This window comes from Podarcis bocagei, assembly GCF_964188305.1.
Source record: "Podarcis bocagei genome assembly, chromosome: 10".
In the NCBI taxonomy this organism is placed as follows: domain Eukaryota; kingdom Metazoa; phylum Chordata; class Lepidosauria; order Squamata; family Lacertidae; genus Podarcis; species Podarcis bocagei.
In genome coordinates this window covers 4512608-4526171 of record NC_138135.1, presented here as the reverse complement: position 1 = coordinate 4526171, position 13564 = coordinate 4512608, and the positions used below count along the sequence as shown (strand labels likewise).

General features: G+C 51.7%; 1 protein-coding gene across 4 annotated transcripts; it reads right to left on the bottom strand.

Moving 5' to 3' along the window:
* Positions 1-386: 386 nt before the first annotated feature.
* Positions 387-12037, bottom strand: LOC308596391 (uncharacterized protein). 4 transcript variants are annotated; one of them, XM_081211300.1, is made up of 6 exons: positions 11896-12037; positions 9571-9774; positions 8495-8760; positions 5590-5735; positions 2067-3764; positions 387-2036 (listed from the first exon to the last, which is right to left on the bottom strand). In XM_081211300.1, exons 1-6 carry the CDS (start codon positions 11967-11969, stop codon positions 477-479), a joined length of 3948 nt encoding a protein of 1315 aa, XP_081067426.1. In that variant the 5' UTR covers positions 11970-12037; the 3' UTR covers positions 387-476. The 4 variants fall into 4 exon arrangements, with proteins under 4 accessions (XP_081067426.1, XP_081067427.1, XP_081067425.1 ...); XM_081211301.1 differs by having other exon boundaries at positions 387-2030; XM_081211299.1 differs by having other exon boundaries at positions 387-3764.
* Positions 12038-13564: the final 1527 nt, after the last annotated feature.

The following is a 13564-nucleotide window of genomic DNA, read 5'->3' as shown; positions in this document are numbered from 1 at the left end:
AAGGAATGAGGCTGTTAAGCAGCTCGGCAGCTGCATCCATGACTGAGCAGCTCTTTTTAGGATCCACTCTGCTCACCCTGAAAAGGGGAAGGGGCTGGAAACAGTGCCCTAAACATAGTCTGCCTCCCTTTTCCCCTGACTGGATTACCGCGCCCAGTGGGGTCACCACCTAACAGTCGTAAAAGACAACCCCAGGGCTGCCTCTGTTTCCTTCTGTCTGCTTGCACGCAATCGTAGGATTCCCCCGCACCTTACAATTTACAATACAGCGAGGAAGAATACAAGCAGTCAGTTTTCCAGGTGGCCAACAGCACCAGAGTGTGGTGCTGAGCAGAACTGGCCTCAGGAGGGTGGTTGTGTGTGGCAAGACGAGCATCACACGCAGGTAACAAACATAAAAGTTTATTTCCTTCTGGATTCAATACAAAATCTGACGCAAGAGTTCCTTTTAGGGGTACTATTTGGCAGTCACTCTGCTAAGACCTACTGACTTTGGTGAGGCACTCGCGTGCCAGGGGCGCTTTGGAGTTCTTCGCCTGCGCGCAAGGATTCCTTTTCTCCGCTCCTGAATCCGGGAGAGAATCTGCACCTTTCTTCTTGAGTTCCAGCTCGGTCAACTTCTCCTCCCTGGCAGCATGCAAGAATTTCTGAAGCAGTCTGAAGAAAGAGGCCACTGTGGTATTGGTATTTTTCTGGGGCTTGGGGGCAGCTGGGGCTTCTGGCTTGGGCTGAGGTGCTGGGGCTTTCGTGGTGGGTTCTGGTGGGGCTTCTGTCGTGGGTTTTGATGGGGCTTCTGTGGGTGTTGATGGAGCTTCGGTTGTGGGTTTTGATGGGACTTCTGTGGTTGTTGATGGAGCTTCGGATGTGGTTGTTGATGGAGCTTCTGTCATGGGTTTTGATGGGGCTTCTGTGGGTTTTGATGGGGCTTCAGTCGTGGGTTTTGTTAGGACTTCTATGGGTGTTGATGGAGCTTCGGTTGTGGGTTTTGATGCGACTTCTGTGGGTGTTGATGGGGCTTCTGTCATGGGTTTTGATGGGGCTTCTGTGGGTGTTGATGGAGCTTCAGTCGTGGGTTTTGTTGGGACTTCTATGGGTGTTGATGGAGCTTCGGTTGTGGGTTTTGATGCGACTTCTGTGGGTGTTGATGGGGCTTCTGTCATGGGTTTTGATGGGGCTTCTGTGGGTTTTGATGGGGCTTCAGTCGTGGGTTTTGTTGGGACTTCTATGGGTGTTGATGGGGCTTCTGTCATGGGTTTTGATGGGGCTTCTGTGGGTGTTGATGGGGCTTCGGTTGTGGGTTTTGTTGGGACTTCTGTGGATGTTGATGGGGCTTCTGTCATGGGTTTTGATGGGGCTTCTGTGGGTGTTGATGGAGCTTCAGTTGTGGGTTTTGATGGGACTTCTGTTGATGTTGATGGGGCTTCTGTCATGGGTTTTGATGGGGCTTCTGTGGGTGTTGATGGAGCTTTGGTTGTGGGTTTTGATGGGGCTTCTGTGGGTGTTGATGGAGCTTCAGTTGTGGGTTTTGATGGGACTTCTGTTGATGTTGATGGGGCTTCTGTCATGGGTTTTGATGGGACTTCTGTGGGTGTTGATGGAGCTTCGGTTGTGGGTTTTGATGGGGCTTCTGTGGGTGTTGATGGGGCTTCGGTTGTGGGTTTTGATGGGACTTCTGTGGGTGTTGATGGAGCTTCGGTTGTGGGTTTTGATGGGGCTTCTGTGGGTGTTGATGGAGCTTCGGTTGTGGGTGTTGATGGGGCTTCTGTGGGTGTTGATGGAGCTTCGGTTGTGGGTTTTGATGGGACTTCTGTGGGTGTTGATGGAGCTTCGGTTGTAGGTTTTGATGGGACTTCTGTTGTGGGTTTCGATGTCGCTTCTGCTGTGGGTGTTGATGGGGCTTCTGTCACAGGTTCCGATGGCACTTCCGTCATGGGTTCCAGTGGGGTTTCATGCTCAGGTGGCCCTCCAGCCTCATACTCATGCTCGTACTCATATGCATAAGGCTCTCCTGTCCCATGTTCATGCTCATGTTCATGTTCATACTCATGTTCATGCTCATGTTCATGCTCATGCTCATGCTCATGTTCATGTTCATGCTCATGTTGATGTTCATACTCATACACATTTGGTCCTCCAGGCTTGTGCTCATGTTCATGCTCATGCTCAGGTGATACATCTAGCTCCATCTCAGGTTGTGTTTCATTATTGGGTTCAAGTGAGGTGTTGGACACAGTTTGAGGTAGGGACGGGGGCTTCACTTCTGGCGTAGTGCTGTTCTCAGGTTGAGGTGGAGTTGGGGGGTTGGGAGGTGGCTGAGATGCAGGTATGCCATCTGGATCTGTTTGAGGAGGGGATGCGGGCTTTGGCTGAGGTATGATTTCTGGGTCTGTTGGAGGTGTGCTCTTTGGTTGAGTTGTGGTTTCTGGCTTCCTTTGAGGTGAGGCTGTGATATTTGGTTCAGGTCTGGTTGGTATCTTAGCCTGAGGTGGGACTTTGGGCATTGGCAGAGGAGGGGTCTCTGGCTCAGGTTGAGGTATGTGTTCTGGCTTTGCCTGCGGTGGAAGTGGGGGTCTTAGTTTGGGTGGGGTTGCAGGCCTCAAATGAATTGTGATTGTGGGCTTGGTTTGAGGTGTCGACGTAGGTTTGGGTTGAGATTGGGTTTCAGGCTTGGTTTGAGTTGGGGTTGCAGGCCTGAAATGAATTGTGATTGTGGGCTTGGTTGGAGGTATTGATGTGGGTTTGGGATGAGATTGGGTTTCAGGCTTGGTTTGAGTTGCAGGCTTGAAATGAATTGTGATTGTGGGCTTGGTTGGAGGTGTTGACGTGGGTTTGGGATGAGATTGGGTTTCAGGCTTGGTTTGAGTTGCAGGCTTGAAATGAATTGTGATTGTGGGCTTGGTTGGAGTTCTGGGTTTGGGTTTGGGTTGAGATGTGGTTTCAGGCTTGGTTTCTGGTGTGGGTTGAGTTGTGGTTTCAGGCTTGGTTTCTGGCATGGGTTGAGATGTGGTTTCAGGCTTGGTTTCTGGTGTGGGTTGAGATGTGGTTTCAGGCTTGGTTTCGGGCGTGGGTTGGGATGTGGTTTTAGGCTTGGTTTCTGGTGTGAGTTTGGGCTGAGTTGTGGTTTCAGGCTTGGTTTCTGGTGTGGGTTGAGATGTGATTTCAGGCTTGGTTTCTGGTGTGGGTTGAGATGTGGTTTCAGGCTTGGTTTCTGGTGTGGGTTTGGGTTGAGATGTGGTTTCAGGCTTGGTTTTGGGCGTGGGTTGGGATGTGGTTTCAGGCTTGGTTTCTGGTGTGGGTTTGGGTTGAGATGTGGTTTCAGGCTTGGTTTCGGGCGTGGGTTGAGATGTGGTTTCAGGCTTGGTTTCGGGCGTGGGTTGGGATGTGGTTTCAGGCTTGGTTTCGGGAGTGGGTGTGGGTTGAGATGTGCTTGTGGATGTGGTCTCCTCTTGTGGCTTTGGCTGCGATGACGCTGTGGGCTTGCTGCTGGTCTCAGACCAATGGAAAGGGTTTGTCGGAGGATGGAATAAGATAGTGACGTGAGGTGTCTTCAGCTTCCGGGGTGCCGAAGGGGCAGGCTCTGGGGTGGGTGGGGGCTGGGGCATGGGTCCTGCCCACCCATTCACCCAGGCATACAAGGGCTGTGTGGCGGCGTAGACTCCCGGCCGATGTGCTTTGCCACAGTCTTGGCCCCAGCTGGTGACTCCAATCACCCAAAACGGCTCAGATGCCTCTTCCTTGCACATGAGGGGGCTCCCACTGTCTCCCTGCAGCAACAAGACACGCAGAAGAAGTGGGGGGTGAGCAACCGATTGCATTTGTCTCAAAAGGAGGGAAGAAAGGGGTGGCCACTGGGGCGTTGCGGGGTTTCCAGAAGCGCTGGGCAGCTGAAGGGCTGCACGGGGCAAAGAGATGCTAACTGTCTCCCATGGGTGAGTCAAGGGTGTTGGCGGTGGGTGGCAAGCGAGAGCCACATTGGCCCATGCTCAGCTCTCCAGAGGCCTCATCTCAGCCTGCCGGTGGCCAAAGTGAGTGTGATTTTTCTAAAGGGCAAATTGAAGTGTATTGGGGGCTCCCCAAACCCTTTAGGTATCGCAACAGAGGAGTGGTCACTAAATAGAAACATAAGGCACAGATATATTTTCCATGGCTGACTGAGGATTCGAACCCTGGTCTCCTGTGGCCTAGTCTGACACTCTGACCATTGCACCACCACTGGCTCTGATCTTACCACTTGTGCTTTGCCACTTTCACAGTGGCTAGGTGTGGGCTGCCCTGCCTGGTCGGCTGGGGGGCAGGCGCTGGGGGCGTGTGGGGCCCGTGCCAAGGGTGAACGAAGCCCGCTTCAACAGACTCCTCACCCTCTGCCTCCATCCACCTGCCCACTGGACCAACCTGCCTGCTGCCACACCATACTGGAGTCCCGGAGAACACAGCTGCCCTTCTCCTGCTTGCCTCTCCCTCCCCATCCAGGTAGAGCCTCTCACCTCTCCTGGCGGGGTGGCAGCACCTTCTCCCTCCTTCCATCTCAGTTGACCCATGGGCAGGGCATGCGCCAGCCAAGGGGAGAAGGAGACTCCATCCCATCCCCTGAGGACCCAGCCTGGGTGCAGCTTGGCTTGCCTCCCCACAGCTGTGGCCACCCTGTCATGGGGGTACCCCCTCAGAAATGTGCACATGGGGCCACGCCCCCGGCCCCCCAACACTTTGCCTCTGGGCTAATGACCCCAAATGATGCTGTGAGCCAAAGGAGCTGAGCCCCTATATCCTCAGAATAAGGCTGTTTCCTGCATAGCCACTTCCGTGCTGGCCAAGGAGGTGGGGTTGCGGGCTTCACGCCCCTCCCCCGTGATAACAAGGGAATCCCCGTCCATCTCATATCCTGGGCAGCCAATCAGCTGGCTCCAGGGGCGGGGCCTCAGCTATTTAACCCGCCCACGGTAGCGAAGGGTTACTCTCCTTCGCTACAGCTGACACGGTTTTCCCTCCCATCCCACCCATTTAGGTTAGGCTCTCTGACGTTGCTATGAACTACGGTTGGTCGCCATCAAGGGGCCTGGTAGGAATTTTCCCAAATGGCAGATTGGCACCAGCCGTTTGGTTTTCGCCTACCTTGTAGCAAATTGTCACAACTCTTCGGTATTGGCGGTTAGGCATTGATGGGGGTACAGCTCTATTGTTACACAAATGAAGGGGGAAGGAACGCCATCACCTCCCCCCAAACACGGGTAGTCCGGTAAAGGATTCCGGGGGGCGTGACCTTGTCCTAAGCCTAAGGAGGTGTGGGCCCACGGCATGCCCCCACGCGGTGACACGGGGGGGGAGGTCCTAGTTGATGTGCCTCAGCAGGACTCCTCCCACTGGTGATTAACCCTTCCGGCTTTTAGGCGGTTAGTAGATAGGACCAATGCCTAAGGCCAATACCGCTCAATTCCTGTAATCAATAAAGTTGTGGCCTAATTTGACCCATTAACCCGAATTCTTGTGTCCTGTGTCTTTATTTCTTGGGGGGAGGCGGGAACTCGCCACGCAACCTCAAATCTGACACCCAGTTCCACATATCTGAAGCTGCCAAGGATATTGGCACCTTACCTGGCAGCTGTCGGTGCCTCCTTGTTCGTACCCTGCGCAGAGGCTGTTCTCTCTTACAGTCCCGTTGTACCAGCTGCTGCTGTTGCACGTCTGGGTGGAAAAGCGATTGACCTTTGCCTCTTGCATCATGTCTGATGCCTCCACCCCTGTTGGCAGGGGAAGAGCAACTCTTTAGTCTGTGGTGTGTGTGCCCCCCAGACCTGTTCCTAGACAGCTTGATGCTGGAACTTCAGCTACAACCGAAGGCCCACCTAGGAAAGGAAGTGCCCCCACCCCACCCTGGGATCCTTAAGGAGCAACATCGCCTGGACTGCCACTTTGGGGGCATTGAACAGAGGCAATCAGAAATAATAATAATAATAATAATAATACAGTGGTACCTCTGGATGCGAATGGGATCCGTTCCAGAGCCCCATTCGCATCCTGAGCAGAACACAACCCACGTCTGCGCATGTGTGGGTCGCAATTTGCCGTTTCTGTGCATGCGCGTGACATCATTTTGAGCGTCTGCACATGCTCGAGCGGCGAAACCCGGAAGCAACCCATTCCGTTACTTCCGGGTCGCCGCGGGACGCAGCCTGAAAAGATTTAACCCAAGGTATGACTGTAGTAGTAATAATAATAATAATAGTAAATTTTTATTTATACCCCACCCTCCCCGGCCAGGGCCAGGCTCAGGGCAGCTAACACAAAATATAAATTACAATAAAACGTTAATAGAGAAAAGAAGAAGAAAACAGTTAATTAAAATACGGCTTAAAATACAGCTTAAAATGCAGCCTCATTTTAGTAGTAGACCATAAAGGGAAGAAACATCAGATATTCACCCGAGCCAGCTATCCATGCTGGTCCTACATGGGCCAGCAAAAAAGCCAAGGGAAAATTTATATACCAAAACCCATATTAGGGGTCAGAGTGAGTCTAAGCCGAAGGCCAGGCGGAACAGCTCCATCTTACAGGTCCTGCGGAAAGATGTCAAATCCCACAGGGCCCTGGTCTCTTGTGACACAGCGTTCCACCAAGTCGGGGCCAGTACTGAAAAGGCCCTGGCCCTAGTTGAGACCAATCTAGCCTCCTTGAGGCCCGGGACCTCCAAAGTGTTGTTAACAGCCTGCTGGAGCAGCCAAATACACCTAAGGACCGAGGATTCTGGACTGCCTCTGAACCTGGAGGTTCCATCAGAACATCAGAATAAACTTCTGGTGTTTAGAAGCATCGCTTCCTCCAACTGTGGAGGTCGAGCAAGAGCCATCATGAACAAATATGCAATTCATTGTGTCTGTTTTGGATTTCATTGTGCTATTATTTTCCTTTGTGGGTAGTACAGGTGGCGATTCTGAATAAAGCTTTCTATGGGGTGGGGAGCACAAGGGGTGAGTTTCATGGAACAAAGGGGAAGGTGGTCCATAAATATTTGGGAACAACTGGGCGAAGCCATGAGATTTGGGCAGACCCAGCCACCAAGGTTTAATAGAACTTCTACCATCCAGGCAGCTTCCAGATGTTCGGGTCAACAATTCTCTTTAGCCACAGAAAACAGGACCCGATGGAAGACATTGTCCAAAACATCTGGGAGCCACCAAGTTGGCAAAAGCTGGTATCGTTGCTTTAATGTATAGATTTCCATACGGTTTCACAGTTCATCGTGGAGAGTGGTGATGACTAATATGAACCAGGGATGAAAAACCACAGGCTCAGGACCAAGTGAGACGCTTCTGCCCTCCTGATCTGGCCTTTGGACCTCTCCTCACCCCACACTTTCCAGGCACTCCTCTTTCCCAGGCCACTTAAGAAGATCTTGCTGGATCAGGCCAGTGGACGGTCTAGTCCAACATCCTGTTTTTCTCATAGGGGCCATCCAGATCATTATGGGAAACCGAAAAGAAGGCTCTGAGCAGAAGAGCTGCCTTTCCCCACCTGCGGTTTCCAGCAAACTGGTATTTAGAAACACCTCTGCCTCAAAACTCTGGAGGCAAGAGCATAGCCATTAGGGCTAGTAGCCACCGATAGCCCTCTCCTCCACCTAAAATTTCTTGGATCCTCTTTTAAAGCCACCCAGGTTTGTGGCCATCCCTGCCTCCCCCACTGCCCCCTACTTTGCATCCTCCTCAAGTGTTTTCACATGGCCAGGATGTGGCCTTGAATTCGTACTGTGCCTCTTGCTTGTGTGGTAGGAAGATTGAGAGAGAGTGTGTGTAGAAATTAGCCTTCTGCACACAGGTAGTGTGTATGCACACAGGTAGTGATGTATGGAAGTGAGAGCTGGACCATAACGAAGGCTGATTGCCAAAGAATAGATGCTTTTGAATTCTGGTGCTGGAGGAGACTCTGGAGAGTCCCATGGATTGCAAGAAGATCAAACCTCTCCATTCTGAAGGAAATCAGCCCTAATGCTCACTGGAAGGACAGATCCTGAAGCTGAGGCCCCAAGACTTCATGAGAAGAGAAGACTCCCTGGAAAAGACCCTGATGTTGGGAAAGATGGAGGGCAGAAGGAGAAGGGGACGACGGAGGACGAGATGGTGGGACAGTATTCTCAAAGCTACCAGCATGAGTTTGACCAAACTGCGGGAGGCAGTGGAAGACAGGAGTGCCTGGCGTGCTCTGGCCCAGGAGGTCACGAAGAGGCGGACATGACTAAACGACTCAACAACAACAACACAGGTAAAATTCACATTTGCCAATTGGGCCACTTTCCCCCTGGCTCCACCCACCACTGCCATGTGGCCCCTGGAAAGTTGCCCAGAAGGGCTTGCGGCTCCCAAGCTCAAATAGTTCCTTCTCCCTGCTGTAAAAGGGCGTTAGCCAAGGTCCCCAGAGGAACCTCTCAGCTGCCTTTCCCCACCTGCTTTGTCTACTCAGGTGCCAGGGTGCGCCAAGGAGGCCGCCTTGGCCGGGCTCTCACCTTTCGCTTTGCTGAGTCCCCAGCCACTGATGTAGCAGAAAGACAGAGCGGCCACGCTGACGGTGCTGTCGGGCATGCAAGCCGGCTGGATGTAGTCGCTGCAGATGATGGGCTGGTCCAGCTCCATCAGCGCCACGTCGTTGACCTGCGTGGTTGGCTGGTAGGCTTCGTGCACCACCACTTGCTTGATGTAGCGCACATGGACCTCCGAGCCGAGGACGGAGAGCTTCGAAGCGCCAATCACTGCGCGCCAGTGCGGAAGGCTCCTGGAGAGCAGAAGAAGCTGTGAAGCCGAGCACAGCTCAGGACTCCAGCACCCCAAGAACTGCCTCTCCCCATACGACCTGACCTGGACCCAGGAGGTCCAGAGGGTGGCAACAGGAGAATAGGGCCTTTTCAGTGGTGGCTCCCCTTTTGTGCAATGCACTCCCCAGGGAGGCTTGCCTGGCACCATCCTTACATATATTCAGGCATTCCTTTGTAATCAGACTTTTAGGCATGGAGAACTTATTTGTTTTATATTCAGTGGACACAGTTTGGATATTTTGTAATACTAAATTGTATGCAGGTATACTTATTAATCGTAGAATCGTAGAATTGTAGTGTAAGGTCATCCTCGTCCAAACTTCGTTTCAGAAGTCACAATTACACGTACGATTATATATACAGTGGTACCTCAGTTCCCGAAAGCTTCCGTTATCAAATGTTTCGGAAGCCGAAAACCCAGAAGTAAATGCTTCTGTTTTCGAACATTTTACGGAACCCGAATATGCGATGTCACTTCTGCTGAGTGCAAGGAGCTCTTGCAACCAATGGGAAGCCGCGCCTCGGTTTTCGAACATTTCGGAAGCTGAACGGTTTTCCAGAATGGATTACGTTCAAGAACTGAGGTATCACTGTATTTCTATTGGATCACCTGCGGCTTTGTGTTTTTTGTTCCTTATACTTGGGGACCCACACCCGTTTTCCCCATTGCCCCCTACATGGCCCGGCTCCCAGTGGTCAGGGCATACGGCCAGTCGGGGGGGCATCTTCCTTCGCCTCATCCATCCCCAACCACTTTGGCTCCTGCTTACTTTTTGCTTCCAAAGCAGTGGGCGGCTGTGAGGACCCACCGGGCAGTGATGAGGGCTCCTCCGCAGGTGTGCTTGTGCCCCGTCAACGTTGGCAGCTGCAAGCTGACGATCCAGGGCCAGGCCCCCGGCAGGGCGTCGGCCCCACCCGTAGTCCGCCCTGTGCCACCACCATGGCCTGGCACCAAGGGGCGCCTTCCACAGACTCTGAAAGAGAAGTCGCGGTCAGTGCTTCCTCGCTCCCAGTGGTCCGTTCTGCACGCCGAGACGCAGTGTGGTGCAATGGTTAGAGCATCAGACTGGGGCAAGAGCAGGGTTCAAATAATAATAATAATAATAATAATAATAATAATAATAATAATAATAATAATAATAATAATTTATTATTTATACCCCAACCATCTGGCTGAGTTTCCCCAGCCGCTCTGGGCAGTTCCCAATCGAGTGTTAAAAACAATACAGCATTAAATATTAAAAACTTCCCTAAACAGGGCTGCCTTCAGATGTCTTTTAAAGATAGGATAGCTGCTTATTTCCTTGACATCTGATGGGAGGGCGTTCCACAGGGTGGGCACCACTACCGAGAAGGCCCTCTGTCTGGTTCCCTGTAACCTCACTTCTTGCAATGAGGGAACCCTCGGAGCTGGACCTCAGTGTCTGTGCTGGATGGTGGGGGTGGAGATGCTCCTTCGGGCATACTGGGCCGAGGGCATTTAGGGCTTTCAAGGTCAGCACCAACACTTTGAATTGTGCTTGGAAACGTCCTAGGAGCCAATGCAGATCTCTCAGGACCGGTGTTATGTGGTCCTTGCGGCTGCTCCCAGTCACCAGTCTAGCTGCCGCTTTCTGGATTAATTGCAGTTTCCAGGTCACCTTCAAAGGTAGCCCCACAGAGAGTGCATTGCAGTAGTCCAAGCGGGAGATACCTAGAGCATGCACCACTCTGGCGAGACAGTCTGCAGGCAGGGAGGGTCTTAGCCCTCTCAACTACGAAGCTCACTGCTAGTGGTGACCTTGGGGGTCAGACACTCAATCTCAGCCTAACCTACAGGGCTGTTGTGGGGATTAAATAAGGACCGTGATGGGGAACCATGTGCACCACCTAGAGCTCATTGGATCAAAGATGCATAAATGCAATAAACATCTCGCCTGGTGCCAGCTAATGTTTTCACTGCATGAAATGGCATGGCTCATGTTCCCACCTAAATTGCTCCCTACCATCCTTAGACACTGTTCTTCCTTTATCCATGAACCTTTGGGTCCATGCAGGCCTTTAACTTTGTTGCTGCTCGCCCATCTACATCCATCCTCAAGGTGGGGGTGTACTCTACGTGGGGCTCGTACCTACGGGACCGCCTCTCCTGGTATGTCCCATGGAGGACCTTATGGTCTTCAAACAAAAACATCTTGGAGGTCCCGGGCCACAGAAAGGTTAGGCTGGCCTCAACCAGAGCCAGGGCTTTTTCGGCTGTGGCCCCGATCTGGTGGAACACTCTGTCCCAAGAGTCCCTGCGGGACTTGACATCTTTCTGCCTGCAAGACAGAGCTGTTCCACCAGGCCTTTGGCCAAGTCGCAGCCTGACCCCCTCCTTTGGTGATCCTCACAGAGCTCTAGCCCAACGGTTGCCATTGATTTGATTTGAACTGATTTTAGAATGAATTGATTTTAGAATACTGTATTACTTTACTGTTGTTAGCCGCTCTGAGCCCGGCTTCGGTTGGGGAGGGTGGGATATAAATAAATTATTATTATTATTATTATTATTATTATTATTATTATTATTATTATGATGATGATGATCTACACAAGTATCTTTCCCCTTCGCAGGACATCCTTCTGTTGCCCTGAACACACATATTCACACAACAATAATTCTGCAGCCATGGCCACGTCTACTGAGTTGAGATCAACTCTATAACATTTGTCCCATGGGATCCTCAGTGTGGAGATATGAAGAAAAGGGTCCTCCTTTCCATAATGAAACAAAGAGAGCCTGCTGGATCAGGCCATCTAGTCCATCACCCTGTCCTCACAGTGGACAGGATACCCCAAAGGGACACCGGAAAGCAGGATCCAGGGACATGGAGCCCTCACCATGTCTGCAGTTCCCAGCAACTAGTATTCAGAAGCATTGCTTCCTCAGGCACTGGAGGCAGAGCAGAGCCTTCCTAATAGCCATGAATAGACCTCTCTTCCATGAAGTTGAAAGCCACCCAAGTTGGTGGCCATCTCTGCCTCCTGTGGGAGAGAGTTCCATTGTTTAACTAGGCACTAAGTGAAGCAGCATTAAGCTTCCTGCTGGACTCTTGTCTGTTCCTGCCACTTACTCGCAAGTATCAACTATGGCACGGCTGGGCCAGACAGTGGCAAGGATCTGGAGTAGCAGGAGCAGCCATCTCATCCTCCTCTTGGCTCCAGATGCTACTCCTATCACCGCATTCTCCCACCGCTCTTGACCTCACAAATGCACTTTGCCGAGCCGCATCCAATCAGCAGGGAGCCAGTATGACATCACACGGAACGGATGTTCTTTTTTGATGCGGAATGCATTGCCAACATTAATAGAAGGTCCCCCGAGCCCAAGGGTGGAGTGGTCCTCAAAGCATCACCCGTGGTCTGGGCTCCCAGCCCTGGGAGATGTGTCTCGGAGCAACCCTGGCAGCAGGCACAGCAGGAAGCGTGTTCTGCGCCTGACCTCCTTTGCATAAGACCACCGGGAGAACCTCCTGGATCAGGCCGAAGGAGCCCCGTCTAGTCCATCACTCTGTTCTTGCAGTGGCCAACCAGAAAGCGGCAAGCAGGATTGGAACGCAATAGCACTCTCTGTTCCTGCAGTTTCCAGCAGTTGGTATTCAGAAACATTTTGCCTCCGGCTGTAGAGGCTGGCGGTTCGAATCCCTGCGACGGGGTGAGCTCCTGTTGCTCTGCCCCCCTCCTGCCTACCTAGCAGTTCGAAAGCACACCAGCGCAAGTAGATAAATAGGTACTGCTGCAGCGGGAAGGTAAACAGCATTTTCATGTGCTTTGGTTTCCATCAAGGTGTTCTGTTGTGCCAGAAGCAGTTTAGTCCTGCTGGCCACATGACTTGGAAAGCTGTCTGTGGACAAACGCCGGCTCCCTCAGCCTGAAAGTGAGATGAGCGCAACAACCCCATAGTCGCCTTTGACGACATAACCGTCCAGGGGTCTTTTGCCTTTACCTTTTTACCTGTGTGCAGAAGGACTTTCTTTTATCCACCCTGAATCTTCCCACTTTCAGCATCATTACATGCCCACAACCTCTAGCGTTATGAGACAGAATAACTTTTTCTCCATCTGCTTTCTCTGTACAAACCTTTAACACGTTGCCTCTTGCAATGCCCCAGCCGCTGCAAAATCTCCTTATAGGGCAGTCATTCCACCCCCTCGATTGTTTTGATGGCCCTTTTCCGAACCTTTAGCAACCCTACAATATCCTCTTCGGGGTGAGGTGACCAGAACTCTACACAGCACACTGTTCTGGTACTCCTAGTCTGTACGAGAATCCCCATAACCAATTGCATTTTCCCTTGCTAGGGTACCCTAAGAGATAAGGTCAGACACATTGCCTGGCACTCAGGAAAACCAAAGGCACCGGTTTGACACACCCAGCAGAATGAAGTGGTTAGAATTCCGAGATAGGAGGGGGGGACTCTTCCTTTTCAGAACTTCGGAGGTAGAGAGTGCCGGTTTCACATGTTCACCCATGTATAAATAATCCTCTGCATGTAAATAATAATAATAAATTCACATCAGAAGAGTGGTCTTCTAGTTCAGGTCATTCCCTGCCTGTTTTGCACTGAATTTTTCATGTGGAAGAGCATTTTAAAATAAGGGTTCTCCCCCACAGCTGTGATTCAAAGTGGCATAATCCATTCTCCACCAGATTCTGATTCCTGCATAGTGAGCCAGGCTAGGGTATAGAATATAAAGCAGCCTTCCCTGATCCAGATGTTTTGGACTACAACTCCCATCAGCC

Excerpts from the sequence above, each read along its gene's own strand:
- LOC308596391 (XM_081211299.1), bottom strand. The coding sequence starts at position 11,969 with ATGAGATGGCTGCTCCTGCTACTCCAGATCCTTGCCACTGTCTGGCCC. Across the intron at positions 9,775-11,895 it reads GCCATAGTTGATACTTGCGA|AGTCTGTGGAAGGCGCCCCT; the intron begins GTAAGTGGCAGG and ends CTTCTCTTTCAG. Across the intron at positions 3,765-5,589 it reads GAGGCACCGACAGCTGCCAG|GGAGACAGTGGGAGCCCCCT; the intron begins GTAAGGTGCCAA and ends TTGTTGCTGCAG.